This window comes from Hippopotamus amphibius, chromosome 2 (assembly GCF_030028045.1).
Source record: "Hippopotamus amphibius kiboko isolate mHipAmp2 chromosome 2, mHipAmp2.hap2, whole genome shotgun sequence".
Taxonomy (NCBI): domain Eukaryota; kingdom Metazoa; phylum Chordata; class Mammalia; order Artiodactyla; family Hippopotamidae; genus Hippopotamus; species Hippopotamus amphibius.
This window is the reverse complement of record NC_080187.1, coordinates 31,709,697-31,732,491: the sequence shown is the minus strand read 5'-3', so window position 1 is coordinate 31,732,491 and position 22,795 is coordinate 31,709,697. Positions and strand designations below refer to the sequence as shown.

At 38.9% G+C, this 22,795-nt stretch overlaps 1 protein-coding gene across 1 annotated transcript in view; it reads right to left on the bottom strand.

Moving 5' to 3' along the window:
- GRIN3A (glutamate ionotropic receptor NMDA type subunit 3A) overlaps positions 1–22,795 on the bottom strand; it is a 152,302-nt gene that overhangs the window by 69,899 nt on the left and 59,608 nt on the right. Inside the window, exon 3 of the mRNA XM_057722448.1 lies at positions 20,359–21,406. Coding sequence (XP_057578431.1) covers positions 20,359–21,406 — 1,048 coding nt within the window. The remainder of the gene's footprint in view (positions 1–20,358; positions 21,407–22,795) is intronic.

Below are 22,795 nucleotides of genomic sequence, written 5' to 3'. Positions count from 1 at the left end.
ATGCATATTTCTTTCTAATGTCTAGGCTATATTATTTTCTGATTCTTTCCCACTTTTTCTCCGTAGCATATCCACACAGCTGTTCTCATCATCTGGAGGGAGGTTACATTTCTGTGTTCTCCTTTCTTTTTTCTCTCACTCTCATTATCTGCTTAAGAATGAGCTTTCCTCTCCTCTTATCCTTCACAGTTCTGAGTCATCATTCAGAGTTCATTCAGCTCTATGTTTACCTCCTCAAGGAGGCCTTCTCTGACTGTGTCTCCCCTCACCCCCTCACGTCGGTGAGCTACCTGTCAATATACTGGCATAGCCCTCTGTTCACCCTCCTAACACTTATCTCATCATTGTGCTCATTTAATGCCTGATTCCCCTGCCAGGATGAAAGTGCTCCAAGGGGAAAGCTTTGGGATTAACTCGCCTGTGGTTGTAACCCCAGCCCTTATCTTAGTGGCAGGCATAGGGTGACTTATACATATTTATGGAATAGATGGATGAATGAATCGCCTGTCTGCCATTCTCACTTTAAAAAATAATTTCTATATTTAAAGTCATTAGTCATTATGACTAGGCCTTTAATATAGTTTTTCCTATAATTGCTATAGAGGACAGGCTAGTTATGGTACTCAATGGCTGAAAGCATTTCAACGACTTTTGCCCATAGGGAACTATAATTTCACCTTATGATATCATAAACCACTCAAGGATTTCATGTAGTTACCAGAACCTTGGGCTAAAATTATAACCCTGAAAGCCCTTGCTGCCTGTTAGTCATTTTGTACATGACATAAAGCAAAATATATTCTGCATTCTTGGACTTCAGTTTGGCTCTTAGTATATTGGCTGCTTGATTTTATATTTGACCTGCAAAATATTCAGCTCCCTGAAAGCATAATCCATTTAAAAATCTAAGGTAATTCACAAGTACTAGATGTACCTCAAGCATTAATTAAGTGAACATATTATGAATTTCTTATTTGTTCTGACAATTATTTTTCTCCAATTACATTCCTGAAATGCTGGGCAAAGCTTTGGGAGCTGTGAGCATTCCTACCCTTGTGTGCTTAAGAAGTTTTTGAACATAGTTTAATAGGAGGTAGCACGTGGTGCTGAAAATTGCGATGGATCTGAAATGAGGAAACTTGGGTTCAAGTAGCAGCTTGAACTTTCGAAAAATCACTTAACTCCTCTGAGCCTCAGTCTTCACTCTTATTAAATGTCTTTTCTGCCTCACAAGGACATTAAGGGATAAACTGAGGTGCTGCAGTGAAAGCATTTGGGAAGCAATGAAGAGCATTACAAATCATTTGTGCCATTATTATTTCTCATGGTAGTGAAGCAAAATAGTCATTTTCTAAAAGCATGTAAAATGAAAAGAAAATCGCTGGATCAGGCTAAAAATTATGCTGGCTGCCTTGTATTTCCTAAATGTAATACTTCCTCTTTTTTCGGCACTCAAGTGTAGACAAAAATTAGTGCCAGCCTGTGCCAATGGCAACCTTATGTGCCAATGGAAGGGGCATCCCCTTCCTTTCCTTCCATTCCTCCAGGCTAGCAGGAAACAATGATTTGTCAAGTGATTTACAAGATGTGCAGAGCAGGGTGAGAAATGGGTTAATAATGGTTCAAAGAAGAAGCTGACAAACTGGTTGCCGTCTCTATGGAGGAAACGAGTAAAAAGGCTCGCAAAGTGAGGGCCAACCAATAACAGAGACCAGGAGTTCTTTTCTGAAACTCTTTAGAAGACGGATTTCTGTGCTGTTGGTTTGGCTGGAAGGTGCAGAAGCAGCACAGTCCAATTTGACAGTGGGGAAGGGAGAATTCTGGGTGAGCCACGAAGAACAAAGCTGTTATAGGTCCATTATCCAAGATGTCTACCAGCTGGGCTAAAATTAAGGCTGGCAGGCTGGGGCTCTGAGTCAAAGCATCGCCCCAGTGCTGGGAGAGGACCAGAGCTAAGCAGGATCACAGTAAGAAAGTGACTGGAACCTTAAACTTAACAGGACATGGCATCATGTATAAGATGGAGGTAAAATTTAGTCCTGGAACATGTCATGATTCAAGGGTAAAGGACCAGCAGCAAAGTGACCTGATGCTGGGTCATGTGGGAACTGACCTACAGAGATGCTTCTTCAGTCTTTAAAAAAAAATTATTTATTTATCCAATTGTTTTCTTCCAGCTTTATTAAGATATAATTGACATACAGTACTGTATAAGTTTAAGGTGTACAGCATGATCATTTGACTTACATATATCGTGAAATGATTACCACAGTAAGTTTAGTGACCATCCATCATCTCATGGAGATACAACATTGAATGTTTCTCCAATTTTATTGTACAAATGAAACACCCAGGGATCTTGTTAAAAATGCAGGTTTTGATTTAGTAGGTGTGGAATAGGGCCTGAGAGTCTGCGTTTCTAACAAGCTCCTGGAGATGCCAAAATTATTGGTACTTGGACCACACTTCTGAGGAGAAATGATTTAGATAGCACAACTTGAATTCTCCCTGAATGAAACTGGGATTCGTTTCTGATCCTGGTGAGGGGAAAAATAAGAAAGAGGGCTGTGCCTGAACATGAGGGAGAAGTGGCCTCAGCTATGAGAAGTAGAGAGAGGGAACTGAATCTTGGCAAGAAGTTATGCGGCTGCCTTTTTTTGGTCTCTTCTGCAAATCTGATGGTTGGTGTCTTCTCCCTAAAATTCATCTAACTGTGCAGTGGTACATATGTTCCTTATTCTATGTAAGCAGGATTATCTAGTCTAAATTAACCCACATAAGAAAACAGAAGTCGCCTCTCCTTCAGGGAACACTGGTCTTTTCTCGAAATACATGCAGTATATATAGGGGCCTTCTGGAGGAAATTTTCTTTCTCCTTTTTTTTTTTTCAAATATCTTTTTTTAAAAATTATTTATTTATTTATTTATTGGTTGCATTGAGTCTTTGCTGCTGCACATGGGCTTTCTCCAGTTGCAGAGAGCAGGGGCTACTCTGCACCCGGTGCGTGCGCTTCTCATCGCAGTGGCTTCTCTTGTTGTGGAGCACAGGCTCTAGGCACATGAGCTTCAGTAGTTGTGGCATGTGGGCTCCATAGTTGTGCCCCATGGGCTTAGTTGCTCTGAGGCATATGGGATCTTCCTGGACCAGGGATCGAACCTGTGTCCCCTGCATTGGCAGGCGGATTCTTAACCACTGTACCACCAGGGAAGCCCGGAAATTTTCTTAATACAAAGAAATGGCTGATGGGAGAATGTTAGAACCTGTGGCAGGAAGAAAAATTTGAGGTGCCTCTGATATCATTATTTCTAGGAGTGAGCAACCCTTTTACATGAGTGCCAATTCAGTAAAACTAAACATGTTAGAATGTTTTTACTTATTCTATTTTATATACATATTTTGCATAATCTATTCTTTTTTACTTGATGACATATATCTAGCTCATTTTTTTTCTTAACAGCAACATTATGTACTAATGATGGAATGTACACTACTTTAATCAATCTATTTATTTATTTATTTATTTATTATTTGGGTCTTTGTTGCTGTGCACAGGCTTTCTCCAGTTGTGGCTAGTAGGGGCTACTCTTCCTTGTGGTGTGTGGGCTTCTCATTGCACTGGCTTCTCTTATTGGGGAGCATGGGCTCTAGGCACGCAGGCTTCAGTAGTTGCAGCATTCGGGCTCAGTAGTTGTGGCACACTGGCTTAGTTGCTCCGTGGTTTGTGGAGTCTTCCCAAACCAGGGCTCGAACCCATGTTCCCTGCATTGGCAGGCAGATTCTCAACCACTGCACCACCAGGGCAGTCCGTCAATCTCCTCTTAATGACTATGGATTATTTCTAGCTTTCAATAGCATAAACAATAACTTGATGAACAGAGACTATTTAGTCTCTGTCCTCTTTGAACAAAATTTATATGAGCTGAGCAGTGCTGAAGGTGGAGTGGAGTACCAGTTTGAGGGATTTAATAGGGGGAAGATTAATTAGCACCAGATTTCATACTCAGATACTACAGCTTCATTCGGAGCTTGCCAACTGCCTGCTAAGAGAAGTTAAGTGACCATTTCACAGGGAGCGGAGACAGGCAGCAGGGCAGCATCTGAGACCGTGACCATATGCCCCAGTGGTGATGGATGGAAGACACGCTGCAGATAAATTGCTCCTTCTTCTTAGTGTATGAAGTACCCAGGAGGGCATAGTCTTGCTGCAGCACTTCCCTGGTAGGGTTGTAACGATGCTGATGGTGCGGGTGGGATGGGAGTTAATCCTTCCTGGATCTGTGTCTCTCTCAGTTTGCCATCGTATATTGAATCATATGCTATACTGTGTGTGCACAGATTCAAATGTCACAGCCTCAGCAGCCTTCTCTGCCCTTGAATCATCTTCGCACGTGAGCAGATTTCCCAGATTAAGTCCAGGGGTGGGGAAAGGCCTGGTTGGAATAAATCAGGTTGGGGAGGACATTCTTACTGCATGTATGTATAAATGAAACGCTGAGTGGGAATAATTCACAGTCAGATATTGTTGGAAATGAATCCTGCCTCTACCATTCATTCGCTATATGGCCTTGGATAACTTACCTAATTTCTTTTAGCCTTGTTTCCTCATCCGTATGGATGCAGTAAAGTTTAAATGAGAAAAATCCATGTAAAGCAATTAGCATAGTCCCTGGAATATAGCAGGTGTCCAATAAATATTACTGTATTATTTATTGATAATATTTTCAGTTCCTATTCCTAAAATTATATCTATGGTCTTATTATGAAGCTATGTAGTTCCTGTATGACTTTCAGGATGCTGATTGATCATCATTTTAAACACATAAACCACAGGAAATGCACATATTTATATACCTACCTTCACTTACATCCTTAATTGCAGTAAGGTTCACTTCCATTAGTTCTACATCTTCAAGTCATGCATGAGAAAAAAGCCTAGTTCAAATATAACAAATAAACATTGATAGGTTCTGTTTTGGTTGGGACTGTTAAAATTTTACGGTCATTTGTCATTTTTTAGGCAGCAGCTTTTTGATAAAGTGCTATGGTAAGTGTACTTCCGAGTTTGAAAAATATTAATGGATTCTGACAGAACATCTTTCTGAACTTAAACTATACATAACATCATCTATATTATATGTATGATATATATAGTGCAATTGAATCTATATTATATATTATATAATTATTATATACATTATATATAATGTATTATATATAGTGCAACTGAGTATATATTTTATATATTTATACACACACAATGCAATTGAATTGGCTGGAGCAGGCTTATATGCAGCTGCAATTGGAAAAAAATGAGCCCCAACTGGCTGAATTTCCCAGAATGAGCTCATGGTGGAAGTGAACTCACAGTTAAGCCTCCTGACTTGCCACTGGATACACTGGTGGTTAGATCACATAGCTTCTGATCCGGTTAAGAACCAAAATGTCAAGTTGAGACTAAATCATAAAAATCCTTAATTCACATTTTTAATGTAACTAAAATATGTATTTTAGACATAAAAGGAGTCCCTTTGGGGGTTGCCTACAATGTCTTCAGATACACATAGATATTTATTGAGCATGAAAATGAGATTCTTCACAGTTCAAACCATCACATTTAGCATCAAACATCTATCTGTTCAATATCAGGACTTTGCCTTTTGTATCACAGTATCTCACCCCCTACCAGGGCTCTCCATCTATCCATTCCATAACATTGAGTATGGAATGGTCTGAATGCTTTGAGTGATTGTGAGACCAAGCAGTGAGGTGTGGCCAAGATGAGTCCAGTAGGATGGAGACAGAGGGTGGGAGCACCTCTTACCTGCAGTTGAAGGGTGTAGCCAGGTGATTTCCATATTATGTCCAGCAGTGACCTGGGGTAATAGTTCTTCCTAATTACAAATGTGTGTGTCCATTTAACCTGTTTTAACTTTTATATAATATAAATGTATGTGTACAGTCCATAGACATGTATATGGATAATTGTTTATAACAACATAATATATGTGAATATTTACCAATATACTATGTCATATTCATTGATACAGAAAGTATCTGTGTATAAAGACAGTGCTTGCTAAGTAAGTTAATAACGTAAAAAAAGTTATAGGCCAGTTTTGCCCTAATTTAAGGGAAAGGTTTGCAAAAATTTGGCACGTTTTCTGTTTGTATTCAAATGAAGGAAGTGATGTTAGACATTTATTAAAGGAAACCAAGCAGGGTGTCTAATTGAAAACATTTTGCTGCAGTTAGTATGAATTACTGTACCTATTTGAAAGTAATAAAGCTGCAGTTATTTAAAAAATTGAAAGTAATAAAGCTGCAGTTCTTTAAAAAATTCTGTCTCAAAATTATTTTGGAAGTAGGTAAGGAAATAAACAGATTGCCTGCTCATTTGTTCAGTTTTCCATTTATCAGCCTGAATTAGCAAAGTCTTAATGGTTTTTTTAAAGTTCCTTGAATTGAAGAACATTCAGGAAGTGAAGGGAAATATCCATTTTTTAAAACTCCTACTAAGTGTCATGTACTGTGTATCTGATCCTTACTGGACCACTAGATGTTTCTGACCTAACTCCACAATCTGCTGCCAGGGACCCAGAACCACCCAGGCTGTGGCAGCATTGTCTGTCTTACACTCCCATTCAAGGATCCTACATCTTTGACCCTTGGCTCTGCTATGGGCATCATAGTGTTAAGTTTTATTTGCTTTGATAATCTGCTTATATCAATCTCATTGCTCAAACACTATGGGTTACTCTTGGATATAATTTGAAATTCACTTGAGTACACTCTCCAGTTGCAAGTGAGAGGTACTCCTGCCCTCTGCCTCTTTCCTACTGGACACATGCTGGTCACCTCTGCTTGGCCTCATGGCCAAGTCCATTATTTACTCAATATTTATCTTAATGAGTGGCTGACATATGCTTAGGCTCTAGGAATACAGGTGCATAAGACAGATCTGATTTCTACTGTCATGAAGTTTTATAATCTAGTGGTGGATGGAATCAGAACTTCAGATAGATATTTTACATCCATTATCTCCTGTAATCCTCTCAAATGAGGACACACAGGCCATAGCAAGTACCCTGCAAAATTCCACATAACTATACATCAAATTTAGATCTGTCCAACACCAGGACTTTGCTCTTTGTATCACGGTACATTGTCCCTTACTGGGGGGCTTTCCTTCTATTCATTCCATAGCATCTAGCATGAGAATGTTTTTGTGTGGTCCTATCAGAAGCATTTGATTGATTGATTGATTGCAAATTAATCCCTGCATAATGCTATAGCCCTATTCCAATGATGCTGCCATTTTTCATTCATTAATTGAAGAACGTTTGCAAAATATTTACTGTTTCCCCAACACTGTGAGGATCCAGTGATAAGCAAGACACAGTGGGACAATGAACAACTAAACAAATAGATAACATGACAATTTCAGTTTAAGTCCTATGAAGGGAATAAACTGGATGGGAATGAAAATATGCTTCTAAAAGTCTCTGTGAAAGCATAGCATCTTAGAGACGTAAAGATTTTACGGTGGAAGTGCTACTCATTGAGGAATCCACTCTCCCTGGACTTGAAAGGCTGCAGACAGCAGGAGGGCATGTGCAGCAAATGTTGCTGTTGTGACTACTGTCTTGTGTCTGGATTATTCTCATTCTTATTTGGCTTATGACGCACTTTCTCATGACAGATAATACATGAACATTGTGGAAAATATGAAGTGGAAATGATAAAATAAATATTTTCTGTAATAACACTGCTCAGATACCAGTGCTGTTAACATTGTGTTATATTTCCTTCTAGTCACTTCTGTGTATAGCCTGTATATATATGCATATTATAGAATTGGAAATATAATATATGGTTTTGTATCCCAACTTCTCACTTAACATTATATTTTGATTTTTTGACATTTTAAAAGCTCTCCAAAGTCCTCTCTACTGGATGCATTTTTATAGCACATAGGAATATTGTAACGCACTAATTGTGCTGTTGCTGAACATTTATGTGTTTTCCAAGTTTTTGCTGTTATGGAAAAGGCTGCAGTGAATATTTGCAATAAATTGTTGTCTGTATATTAAGTTATTTTCTTTGGACAGATTTCTAGAAGTGGAAGTCAAGGGTGAAAGGGCATGAACCCTTTTAAGGCTCTTGATATAAATGGCCAAACTTATTTATGAACATATTGTAAAAATTTACAATAGCAGTGTATGCTGGCGTTAGTCTTAAGCGTGCTTCCATCAAGATTGAGAACTATCAAAAGACTTCTATTTTGATAGGCAAAAATATCATTTTATTACTGTTTCAGTTGGCGTTTCTTTGATTACAAGTAAGATTCAATATTTTAAATATTTATTTATTTTGGCTGCGCCGGGTCTTTGTTGTGGCACATGGGATCTTTAATTGCAGCATGCATGTGGGATCCAGTTCCCTGTCCAGGGATCGAACCTGGACCCTCTGCACTGGGAGTGTGGAGTCTTAAATGCTGGACCACCAGGGAAGTCCCAAGATTTAATATTTAAAAAAAATTATTGGTCATTTTGTTTCTCTTCTGAATTGCTGTTAATATTCTTTATTTATTACTTGATTTTAACATTACTTAACATATACTTTCCTCTCTTCCTGGAAAGATTTAAGGCAGCTTAAAGGTCATATAAAATACAAGATAGCATAAATTAAAATAGGGTGAAGTAGAAAAAGAAACTATATGAAGCCAGGAATGATGTTTAAAATGCATACCACAACAACAATAAATCTGCTATTAGTGTGCAAGAATTTTGCCTCCAAGGTCTCTAGAACTGAGCTCAAAAAGAGAATCTTGCCATTTATCCAGTTCACACTGACAATGAAAGAGAGAGAGAGAAAAAGAACTAATTGTTCAAGATAAATGAAATTAATATTGTATTAAAATCTGACAAGACTTTTATTATTATTTTGTACCCCCTAGTTGTCAAGACACTATGCAAGTTGCTTTACTTGGACTATGTTAATTTCCATGACTGTTTAATGGGGGCAGGTACTTTATTAATCTCATTTACAACAGTGCTTGGCATATAGGAATGGTCAGTGAATATTAGCTTTTCTGTAATTATTACTAATATTAAGAATTTCAATATTTAGAACAAATCCCTTGAATCTTCTTTTTTAATTGTGTATATATATACACACACATATATACGTGTGTGTATAGATACAATTTTTTTTAGAAGATTCAGCAACAATCAAAAAAAACTAACAAAATCCTTTGGGATTTTGATTGGAATTGCTTTACACCTATAAGCTAATCAAGGAAAAATTTGACATCTTTAAATATAATACTTAGTATTTCAGTTTGATTATATGGCAGTTTGCTTGTTTGGAATTTATTAAAATGGCTTTATTAAGATTTAATTCACATGCCATACAATCCACCTATTTATGATTCAATGGTTTTAGTATATTCACAAGAAATGTGCAACAATCAGCACAATTTTTTATCCAAGCCATTTTTTACATGTTATACATTAAAACAGTTTTCTTTTAATGCAGTTCTTATAGAGGACACTTCCCTGATCTATCATGAATTTTTGTTGCCAGAGTAATTTGGATGTCTCTCCTGTTATGTTTTCTATCTAGAAGTACATGGAGCCCATGGGAAGTGCCACTGCACTCAAACTACAGCATTTCTTAGATTTTTCTTCTTTTGAAAAATTTTCTCTCTAGGATATCTGGTAATAAAATCCCTCTAGTTTATTACTTGTCCTATTCTTGTTCCCCCTTTCCTGGCTTTCCAATCTTGTAGCTCATGATGGAGGGTCATGACTGCACCCTGTCACCCTGAGTTCTCTTCTCCTGACATGCTCTAACAGCTCCCCCAGCTCCTCATTTGCTCATTTGCCTCCTTCAGGTCTCATCCTTCAGATCTCAGCCAGATGTTCGCTCCTCAGGGTGGTGGTGGGGGAGGGGCTTCTCTGATCCTCCATTCAAATCAGGTCTCCTGTGAGGCTCTCAGATTCTGTTGTATTTTCCTTTACAGTAACTAACCACAGTTTTAAATCATTACCTGATTTATGCATTCCTTTGATTAATATCTTTCTTCCCCTCTAAACTCCATGTTGCAAGGACATGTCTGTTTTGCTGACTAGTAAACTCCCAGCCACCTAGGGTGGTACCTGAAGCAGAAGATGCTGTTATTGGATGAATTGAAGGAAAAACAAATAAATGGTTTGGTGTAGTTCAGTTTTCTTCCCTCTCACCTCAAACTGCATTTTCAACGTCTTGTTTGCCCTAGAGTTCTGGCACCCCTCCCTTCTTCAAGACCAGCTTTTATTATATGAATTCGTATGTTTTATTGGGCAGCCACGTGCTGTTATATGAAGATCAGTGAAGGTTATTATTTTGGAAAATGCGTATCATTTCATGCTAGGGCTGTGTGAGTGTCCTTTACTTTAATATTTCTGATTAAAGTTTGCTCTTGCCTTCATAGGCAGGACTATTTAATTTTTAATATTTACTTGAATGTTCACCAGGACTGTTTTTCTAAAGCAGCACCATCATTTGCCTGTACAAAAAAGACACTAGTGTCCTAATCCCTCTAAAGAGGTGACTTTCTAAAATATATCAGAGACACAGGACTAAAGGGGGCATTTTATATGAGAAGCTGGAAAAGAAGAACTAGAAAGTGCATTAAATCAGCAAATGGTTCATTTTAACTGCTCATGTATCCTTTCAACTGAGTCAATTCAACTCTCTGAGGAGAGGCAGGGCTTTATTTTTCAGTGTACCTTATGATTTATGAAGTGATTTTTTTCATCTCTTATACCTCAGCAGATTGGATGTCAATGGCTAGAATGTTCTAAGAATGCCCAGGTCTACTCCTTAGACCATAGACACAGATGAAGACTTCACTGGGTAAAAATAATACTGCAGTTTTTATCTACCTGTCATTCATCCCAAAAGGCTAAGAGGAAATGACTTTGGATGATGAGGCAGTGGGTGCTAGCTTCCATCTGTCTGTATTACTCTATTTTCTGCATTGCCTATAATGAGTAGTGCTAGTTTTATGTCGGAGAAATACCCATATAAGCTCTATTAAATATATTTCTCATAAATTCTTGCTTTCATGGTCTCATGTTTTAAGAGCCCACCCGCTTTGAAGCATGGAGCTTGCTTCCCAGAAGAGTTGGTGAGAGGCTGTGAGAAGCTACGTGTACATATATTATTTTTAGTGTAAAGTAAATTACTCTGGCAAAAATGGTTTACTTAAGTGAGGACAGAACTATCTACTTGAATTTCATTTGCACAGCAGGCCAGTCCCTCTCCCTTGGGGTTATCTGTAGGAGCAACCAGCAACAAGATTATTTCTTCCCTCCAACCCCTTGTCAGAAAAAAAAAAAAAAGCATTCCAACCTGCCTTGGGTGCTGTAATCATAAATTGGTCTGTCCTGCACAGCCTCTTGCATTTAATTTTATTTGTGATTCAAAGTGGTTGGTTGAAGCCAGTGAATCTCAAATCTGAAATGGTGATAAAATGTTCACACTCAACGCTTAACGGTTTTATTAATTGTGTTAAATGTACAGCCAGCATTCTAAACAATTATGACCAAGAAGAAAAATGGAGCTATTACAGTCATTGTAAGTTATCTAATATCATGGTTATAGATGTTTATGCAGCCAGGACTCAATTCACTGATGGATTGGGTATAAATACAGATCATAAATCTTACTTTTTAAGTCAATAGGTTTTCACCCAAATACATTTCTCATAGGAATATTTTATAAGTATTGTTTAGATTCCAAGACTAATATCAAAAAAAAAAAAAACATAGCCAAATTTTGGCCTAGAAATAGATAATATTTACACAAAAATAAGAAAACACTGTTTTTATAATTCAATATATTTTATGTAACAGAAAAGTAGTTTTAAGGAAACAGTAGATGGAACTCTTGGGAATCTTATTTTTATTATTTTTTATGTTTTATTTTTTCCTAAAATTTTATTTATTTATCTATTTATTTATTTGACTGCTTTGGGTCTTCCTTGCTGTACCCATGCTTTCTCTAGTTGAGGCAAGCAGGGGCTACTCTTCATTTCCGTGCACAAGCTTCTCATTGCGGTGGCTTCTCTTGTTGAGAAGCACGGGCTCTAGGCACATGAGCTTCAGTAGTTGTGTCACTAGGGATCAGTAGCTGGGGCACATAGGCTTGGTTGCTCCATGGCACGTGGGATCTCCCAGGACCAGGGATTGAACCCGTGTCTCCTGCATTGGCAGGCGGATTCTTTTTTTTTTTTTTTTTTTTTTTTTTTTTTTAATTTTAATTTTTTTTTTTTTGGGGGGTACACCAGGTTCAATCAACTGTTTTTATACACACATCCCCATATTCCCTCCCCTCCCCGACGCCCCCCCCTCGATTCCCCCCCACCCTCCCTGCCCCAGTCCTCTAAGGCATCTTCCATCCTCGAGTTGGACTCCCTTTGTTATACAACAACTTCCCACTGACTATTTTACAGTTGGTAGTATATATATGTCTGTACTACTCTCCCGCTTCTTCTCAGTTTCCCCTTCACCCCCCGCCCCCTCCCATACCTCGAGTTCTCCAGTCCATTCCCTGTATCTGCTTCCCTGTTCTTGTCACTGAGTTCATCAGTACCATTTTTAGATTCCGTATATGTGAGTTAGCATACAATATTTGTCTTTCTCTTTCTGACTTACTTCACTCTGTATGACAGATTGTAGTTCTATCCACCTCATTACATATAGCTCCATCTCATCCCTTTTTATAGCTGAGTAATATTCCATTGTATATATATGCCACATCTTCTGTAGCCATTCATTTGTTGATGGGCATTTAGGTTGCTTCCATGTCCTGGCTATTGTAAATAGTGCTGCAATAAACATTATGGTACAAGTTTCTTTTGGGATTATGGTTTTCTTTGGGTATATGCCCAGGAGTGGGATTACTGGATCATATGGTAGTTCTATTTGTAGTTTTTTAAGGAACCTCCAAATTGTTTTCCATAGTGGCTGTACCAACTTACAGTCCCACCAACAGTGCAGGAGAGTTCCCTTTTCTCCACACCCTCTCCAACATTTGTTGTTTCCAGACTTTGTGATGATGGCCATTCTGATTGGTGTGAGGTGATACCTCATTGTGGCTTTGACTTGCATTTCTCTGATGATGAGTGATGTTGAGCATCTTTTCATGTGTTTGTTGGCCATCTGTATGTCTTCTTTGGAGAAATGTCTATTTAGGTCTTCTGCCCATTTGTGGATTGGGTTATTTGCTTTTTTGGTATGAAGCTGCATGAGCTGCTTGTATATTTTGGAGGTTAATCCTTTGTCCGTTGTTTCATAGGCAATTATTTTTTCCCATTCTGAGGGTTGCCTTTTAGTCTTGTTTATGGTTTCTTTTGCTGTGCAAAAGCTTTTAAGTTTCATGAGGTCCCATTCGTTTATTCTTGATTTTATTTCCATGATTCTAGGAGGTGGGTCAAAAAGGATGTTGCTTTGATGTATGTCAAAGAGTGTTCTGCCTATGTTTTCCTCTAGGAGTTTGATAGTGTCTGGCCTTATATGTAGGTCTTTAATCCATTTGGAGTTTATTTTTGTGTATGGTGTTAGGAAGTGTTCTAATTTCATTCTTTTACATGTTGCTGTCCAATTTTCCCAGCACCACTTATTGAAGAGGCTGTCTTTTTTCCATTGTATACTCGTGCCTCCTTTGTCAAAGATAAGGTGCCCATATGTATTTGGGCTTACTTCTGAGTTCTCTATTCTGTTCCATTGATCTTCCTTTCTATTTTTGTGCCAGTACCATACTGTCTTGATCACTATGGCCTTGTAGTATAGTTTGAAGTCAGGAAGCCTGATTCCACCAACTCCATTTTTCCTTCTCAAGATTGCTTTGGCTATTCGGGGTCTTTTGAGTTTCCATACAAATCGTAAGATTTCTTGCTCTAGTTCTGTGAAAAATGCCATTGGCAATCTGATCGGGATTGCATTAAATCTGTAAATTGCTTTGGGTAGTACAGTCATTTTCACGATGTTGATTCTTCCAATCCAGGAACATGGTATATCCCTCCATCTGTTTATGTCATCTTTGATTTCTTTCATCAATGTCTTAAAGTTTTCTGCATACAGATCTTTTGCCTCCTTAGGCAGGTTTATTCCTAGGTATTTTATTCTTTTGGTTGCAATGGTGAATGGGAGAGTTTCCTTAATTTCTCTTTCTGCTCTTCCGTTGTTAGTGTATAGGAATGCAAGAGATTTCTGTGCATTAATTTTGTATCCTGCTACTTTACTAAACTCATCAATGAGTGCTAGCAGTTTTCTGGTAGAGTCTTTAGGGTTTTCTATATATAGTATCATGTCATCTGCAAAGAGTGATAATTTTACTTCTTCTTTTCCAATTTGGATTCCTTTAATTTCTTTTTCTTCTCTGATTGCTGTGGCTAACACTTCCAAAACTATGTTGAATAACAGTGGTGAGAGTGGACACCCTTGTCTTGTTCCTGTTCTTAGAGGGAATTCTTCCAGTTTTTCTCCATTGAGAACAATGTTGGCTTTTGGTTTGTCATATATGGCTTTTATGATGTTGAGGTAATTTCCTTCTATGCCCATTTTCTGGAGAGCTTTTATCATAAATGGATGTTGAACTTTGTCAAAAGCTTTTTCTGCATCTATTGAAATGATCATATGGTTTTTATCCTTCAATTTGTTGAAATGATGTATCACGTTGATTGATTTGCGTATATTGAAGAATCCTTGCATCCCAGGGATAAACCCCACTTGATCGTGGTGTATGATTTTTTTAATGTGCTGTTGCAGTCTGTTAGCTAGTATTTTGTTGAGGATTTTTGCATCTATATTCATCAGTGATATTGGTCTGTAGTTTTCTTTTTTTGTGACATCTTTGCCTGGTTTTGGTATCAGGGTGATGGTAGCCTCATAGAATGAGTTTGGGAGTGCTCCGGGCAGGCGGATTCTTAACCACTGCACTACCAGGGAAGCCCCAGGAATCTCGTTTTTAGATTCATGTTGCTTAGGTGGCCTCTAAGAGCTGAAGACATCAATTCCTAGGAGCATCTTCCTTCCTTCCTTCCTTCCTTCCTCCCTCCCTCCCTCCCTTCCTTCCTTCCTTTCTTTTTCTTTCTTTCTCTCTCTCTCTCTCCCTCCCTCCCTCCCTCTCTCTCTCTTTTCTTTTCTTCCCTTCCTTCCTTCCTTCCTTCCTTTCCTCCTTCCTTCCTCCCCGCCCCCCCGCCCCACACATCTTTATTGGAGTATAATTGCTTTACAGTGTTGTGTTACTTTCTGCTGTACAACAAAGTGAATCAGCTATATGTATACATATATCCCCATGTCCCCTCCCTCTTGAAACTCCTTCCTACCCTCCCTGTCCCACCCCTCTAGGTAGTCACAAAGCACTGAGCTGATCTCCTGTGTTATGCAGCAGCTTCCCACTAGCTATTTTACATTTGCTAGTGTATATACGTCAATGCTACTCTCTCACTACGTCCCAGCCTCCCCTTCCCGCCCTGTGTCCTCAAGTCTGTTCTTTATGTCTGCATCTTTATTCCTGCCCTGCCACTTAAAAAATGCTTCTGGGGAAGTCTGGGAGTTGTTATTCTCAAAGTTTTCAGGCACACAATTATAATAGGGAGACATGGGGAGATTATCCCAACATAACTAAAGAAGAGTTAGAGAAGGGAAGGAAGCAGGTGTTCAAAAGCATTAATGTGGAGGCACAGGAAAACTTGCCTGAGGTGAATTAAATGAGCTGTGAGTAGGGAAAACAATGAAAATGGCAGCTTAGTACAATGGGAATTGTCCTGATACCCAGTAGGTGACAGGGATGAAAAGATATTAAAAGAAATGAGACAGATCATGAGTAAGGGGTGGAAGAATCTTCAGAGTGTGACCAACACTCTATATAAATCACCTCTCCTTCAGATTTAGGAGATTTTCACCTTGCATGGAAAAACAAATACCCTAAGGGAACCACAGGAGATCTGTGACTTCTATGTAAATGATACCTTTTCACTTCTCAGAACTAAAATGCTATGAAAACAGAATCTTGAAAAATACTGGAAAAAAGCAAACCACATAAACCCAGTTCCATCAGACATTAAAAGACACACACACACACACACACACACACACACACACACACGCTAATTCTCATGGTTTGGACTGGGCACTGATCAGCCTTTCTCCTCTTTGATAACCACCTTGGCCGATGGGATAATATCAATCTTCACTTCAGAAAGTTAAAATTCAATCTACAGAGAGGCATTCAAGGGCGTGCATGACTTTGCTTCAAGATACTTTTATCTCCTCATCTTCCACCTCATCTCTCCAGAAACCCATGTTCCAACTTTGTGCCTGCTGCTTCTCCTCAAACAGCACTTTTTCTCCCTACTGCCTTCTTCCTTGGCGATCTCATACTCCCCCAGGGCTTTAATACCCAGTATCACCTCTCTGCCCTCGATACCCACCAGCTTCAATGTCCCTCCTGAACTCTGGCTCCACGTTTCCTAATACCTGCTGGATGTTAGGAAACACCTGGATGTCCAACACAGATATTAAAATGCCAAGTATGAAACCAAACTGATCACCATATTTTCTAGCCCATAAACTGCCTTTTCTGCTTCCTTGAATGGTTCCATCCTCTCAGACACTCAGGCTTGCAACTTTGAAGGTGTGACTCTTTGTTGCCTCTCACCCAATTAATTGCCAAATCCTACTGATCTGGTCACCACAATGTTTCTTGATGCTTTCTTCTTTCTATCAGTGACAATAGCTATAACTTCAACTCTGTCCAGTCTTTCTCTTCTAATCATGTTTACATGCTGCTGCCGAAACAACCATCCTAAATGAATTCTGCTCCTCTGTGCTCTTCCATTGTTCAAAAATGTCAATGGATCTCTAGTGTCAAGTGTTCACTTTCATTAGCCCAATCAAAGATCCTCTGATATCTCAACCGAACTTACTTTTCAGACTTGGATCTTCTCCTTCCTTTCATGCTGTGGTAAAGTGAACTCCTCCAGATATGCTGACTGTGCTTTATACTTTCCACCTCCAAGTATTTCATTCTGTTCTTTTGCTTGGAATGTCCATTCTTCCCTTCTCGACGCACATGTCCACATTCCAAGTCTTCAAGAATAAGCACACACTTTATCTTATTAATTAAGCTTTCCTTTGAAGGTGATCACCCTTTCCTTGAACTTTGATGTATTTCATTTGTTTCTAAACTTCAGAATGCTTATAATTTTCTCAGTTGTTTCTCCTAGTGTATTTATTTATTTATTTGGCTGCGTCGGGTCTTAGTTGCAGCATGAGGGATATTTTCGTTACTTTGCAAGGGCTTCTCTAGTTGTGGCGTGTGGGCTTCTTTCTAATTGTGGCACATGGGCTCCAGAGCACACGGGCTCAGTAATATCGTTGGGTGGCTTAGTTGCCCTGGGGCATGTGGGATCTTAGTTCCCTGACCAGAGATTGAACCTACATCCCTTGCATTGAAAGGTGGATTCTTAACCACTGGACCACCAGGGAAGTCCCATCTCCTTGTGTTTTAATCTTTTTATCTTTTCTTCCCTACTTGACTTATTTACTTCTGAATTTCTCCACATCATTTAGTATAAAAAAAAGGATAGAGTCACTCAAAGAATTGAGCACTAGTAGGAGAGAAAAGAGCTCATGTGAGTGAGTGGAAAGTACTTAAGAATGAATGCTGAATGACTGAAAGGGTATGGAAATTATTTTGATCATGCCTCTTTATGGGAAGGTGAGGACATTATGTCATCTGCATAATACCATACATCTGGATGAAAACTGAACAGTTCTGTCACCAACATTATTTGCCAGAAGTCCAGAAGTCAAGTATTGCTTTGTCAAATAATCTGGGTGTCTTTATATAGGAAAAAAAAGTGAGAGACTTTAATATAGAAACAGCATTAGGAAAGAGATCTACATTTTGGGAAACCTTAGTGGAAATTCATTTATTACTTAAAATTGAAAATATTTTAGATTTAGCCTTGTCCTACTTCATTAAGACCTTACTAGATGTAACACAAAATTGACATGGTCCATTTCTTCTCACTTTGTTTTGTAGGCTGGGTTAAATTTATAAAAATGTCACCTTTTTATTCTGGTGGAGTTGGGGATGGAATGGTTGTTCCTTTTTGCTTAAAAAAACTTTTATTGCTGTGTATGATTTATCTTTATGCTTTTCTTTTTTTAAAAATAAATTTATTTATTTACTTCTGTGTTGGGTCTTTGTTACTGCACGCGGGCTTTCTTTAGGTGAGCGGGGGCTGCTCTTCGTTGTGGTGCGTGGGCTTCTCATTGCCGTGGCTTCTCTTGTTGCACAGCACGGGCTCTAGGCGCGTGGGCTTCAATAGTTGTGGCACATGGGCTTAGTAGTTGTGGATCACAGGCTAGGGATTGAACCCATGTACCCTGCATTGGCAGGCGGATTCTTAACCACTGCGCCACCTAGGAAGCCCTATGCTTTTCTTTTTAATTCCTAAAATAATCATTGTTTCAGGTTTCCCATGTGTAACATCCATGACAATTTTGGTAATTTTTGGTTCTAATTAATGAAACTCTAGTCAGTATTATTTTCACCTTTTTACATACGATAATGGTCTGGAATCATCACAACAACAGGCATATGTATTAGATTGTTTCTTATACAAGACTGCATTGAATGGTTTCAAGTTGAGTTTGTAACTTAAGCATCACGTTGCAAGATTCTTGCAAAAAAAATCTGAGTAAGCCACTACTAAGATGATGAAACTTTGGGAGATCTACAGGCTTATTGAGGCAAAGAATAAACAGAGGCTGCTAATACCAGTGCAGTGTGAATGCTGAAACATCAAGGAAATCTCTCCTTAGGGTAACACATGTATTTATACTACAGAACTTATTTGTGTTCACCACTTTCCAGCTGATAACCTAAAGTCCTCAGTGCACATTAAGAAGGGACGCAATTCATTGCCTAGTCAATGACCCACTGTTTGTTGAATCTTTTTATGAGGTTCATGTCTCTTAGAGGGAGGTTTTCAGCATATGGATCAAATTTCTCATGTTCATTTGTTTGCAGAACAGACCATATATCCTAATCCAAACCATTTATGAGAATTCTCTAAAGCTGCCACCAGCCCCCTGAGCCACTCCATCATTTAACAAAGACAGTTGTAAGTGTCCTATTTGTTCATGCTCTGTGCAATTAATTTTAAATGTTTGATAAAAATATGTAGTAAATGGTTCAATACCATGAGATTTGATGTGAAAAGGGATATTTGAAAAGGCATGATGAGTGTTTCACAGTTTGAAATGCTCAGCTTAGCTCAAGTTGCTTTAAACACAGTGTGTCCTGGGTGTGCCCACTGAATTGCAGCTTTCTCCACTTTCTCCTCGATGGGTCCTAAGCATTGGAATACAATTCTGCTCTGAATCTGTTCCCCATTGGGACTGTAGTACTCCCTTGAGTCCTATTCTAATTGCTTTGAGCCCTGACAACCTCCTCCTGCGAGGCTGGACCAAGTTCTCCGCACTCCCAGTTACCGGAAGAGGTCTTGTTTCAATCCAGAGAGAACATAGACAAGGCTGTCCTTACTCAAGTATCACCACTGCCTTACCTGCTTACCTGAACTCCACCCCTCTCCTTCCTTCTACCCTTAGGGTCAGATGCCTAGCATATCAAAGGCAGCCTAGAATAGATACAGTTTTCTTGAATATTCTTGTATGTTGTAACATGACTGTTGGCACCCTCCTCCAACCCAAAGGTGATCAGCTTTCCTTACTATACAAGGACACCCTGTTCCTAGCTAATCTTACCACCTCAGTGAGCTCCGTACTCCTTATCTATACCCATTGAGTTTCTAGCATCTGACTTTGGGTGCTTATGATAAAAATGTTAGTTCTTTCCATTTTATAATTTCTCACGGTGAAAAAAGATTCTTTACTATTTAAAATATGGACCTTACTACTTATTTCCATTAATTCCAAAGAGAAGTAATTAATCTGTTTTTGAAGTTTACTATGGGTGAAAATACTTTGTAAGACTATTCCCTGATAGCCATTCTGCCAGATGGTTAACTAACGTCACTAATAGATGTTTCTACCAGAAAGACTTTCTCTGAAACAAACATCTCTTACAAACATCCCTCACTCTTTTTGTTTCATTTAATAAAACAATGAAATATTTAGTGCAACCAGGCAACAGACTTTTTGGACTAGTCTCTACGGATGGTACAGAGAACATTCTTGTGTTAGATGAAAGAATATAGACATACTACAGCATAAGACACGATATATGGAGTTATAATGGACAATAAGGAAATCTAGAGTAAAAGGAAGTATTACCTTAGGGTCATGTATTCCAGAAAGCTCTTCATAGATCTTCTCACCTACCATGACAGCAGCCAAATTCGCCGTGTATGTAGAAAGGCAAAACATACAGAAAATGGCCCAAAGGTTCATCAGAAACCTTCCAGTCCAGCATTTTGGGGGTTTGATGGCTGCTGTTCTACCAAATAAGAGGGCATAACAGACATTCAAGGCTGAAGAGAAGGAGAAAACTTTACTTCTATTCCGCCCCTTGGGAGTCATACCAAAGGGGCTCTTCCATTCATAGAGAGTGAGGAAGATGGCAGTGATGTGCAGAGCCACAAAAATCCCCAACCACATTGTCCAGTGAAGAGGCCACATGAAGGCTCCAATGGGAGCTGCTGTGTCTTGGGTCCTCACTAAGATGCCCAAACTGGTGGAGAAGAAAGGACTGGTGAAATCTATCACCTGGCTTCGTGCAGTATTGATGCTGAAAGAAGTGACTGCCATGTGGGCTGACCCACTTAGGAGATCACCCACCAGCCCAGTCCAGTGCCCGTTTTTCCAGGCTCCATATTTGCCATCCCCAACAATATAAAGATCAAAGTCAAAGTTCATGTCTTCTGCTAGCTTTTCCAGTAGATCAATGCAATATCCATAGCAGCACTTCTTGAATTTGATGGGCACGGTATCATTACTGCTATGAAGGCTGCTAAAAAGGCTGTCCAATATGGAAGAATCATTAGCCATGGGGTCTAGACAGAGTTGGCCAGCAGGGCACAAGCCTTCATCATCTACCTCCCGTGTGAAGACAAACGGATGCTCGATCAGAGTAACCACTCGCAAGTGTAGCTTACTTGGGTGTTGGAAGTGGGTTCTGTGCCTCTGGGCTTGCTCTGGCCATATTCCATAATCCATGACAATCTTCCCCCCCTGCCAGCTGCCCAAGCGTGTCCACATTGGCTTTCCCATGGGGTCATGTTGCAGATTCCAGATGAAAAAGTTGTTTTCTGAGCTGATGATAGTGGAACCTTTTACTTTGATGGAACCACTGAGGCCTCTGAAAGTGGTGTTGGCTAGAAACCTGGCAAAGAGGAGCAAAGGCAAAAAGTGAGGAAGAGAGGTGAGGCCAAAGTCCAGAAGCAGTGCTCATCTTGCTTCTCTGTCTTAATAAAAAGAAATTCTATTCTTTTAAAAAAGGCATTGCCTATAATTATTTTAGGAATGAATAAACTGGACTCTTTCTAGGAGAAGAGTCCTATTTCAGTGAGCAAATGAGATCTCATCCTCAGGTTCTAACGCCTGGGATGGGTGCTTGACTTGTGGTCTTACTCCAAATCTTTATTCCTAGTTAAGGGGTATGTTAATTGTTTTCTGTTGTAAATGGTTAATTATATATTCTCACAAGTTTCCAAGCTATGGAGGTTCTCAGAATCTTTAACATGTCTCATTTCTATTATTTACCACATTCAAATGCAAATAAATCACCTCAATAAATGTATTATCTTTGGTGCAAGGAATAAGTTTTAATAAGTATGCATATACTTTTATAATTGCTTAAAATTATATTCATAATTCTAGAAAATAGCCAAATCTTGTTATCAGTGTTTCTCCTTTTAAAGTGGAAACAACATGCCTGTCCCCATGAGGCCAGTCAAAGCTGCATGTTGGATACCATCCATGGAATAAAGAAAAAGATGATAAATAGACTCGCAGTTCCCAGGATAGCCTCAGGCTAACCTCCCTCTAAGTCATTAGAGAAAAACAATTGGCTCTGGCTCTAGAGAGAGCTTCTGCCAGAAGTCAAAGAAAGGAAAATTACCAGCTGAATGACATACTGATTCCTAACCCTGTGAACCAGGGCACTGTTAGTATATGTTCTGCTATGGACAAGGCAGGAAAATGCTTGGTCAGAGTCTCTGTCTTTCTTGAGTTTGGGAAGAAGAGACAATGAGAGGTAAAATACAAGCTTTGGGCACCTCTGTACTCTTAATTATGGCCTTGTGTCAGAATGAACGCCCACACTTTGACATCAAACACACTTGTGTTAGAATATTGGTCCACCCACCTTCTAGCATTGTCCTTGGTCACCAATTTACTGAACTCTAAGCTTCAGTTTTGTCATCAGCAAAATGGGGGAAATAATTACATTTTTATTTTTAAATTACTTCCACTGCTAGGGTTAGAAATAGTTCATGTGAAGTATATACCACACCTTTTGACACAGAACAAATGTTACAGATATGGTAACTATTATTTAATGTCATTCAGATTTTTTCAATGAAGGCTGTACAGGTCACTTTTCCTAGTCTTTTAATATAACTTTTCTAGTTGGAGACACAAAGTACTGTATTATGATAAACTCATAGAAGGTACTCAAGACACATTTCAGATTAAAAGAAATTAAATTGAAATGTGGACTGTAACATAGAAGATTTTAACAAGGAGCTGAATGATACAAGTCTAGGTCCTT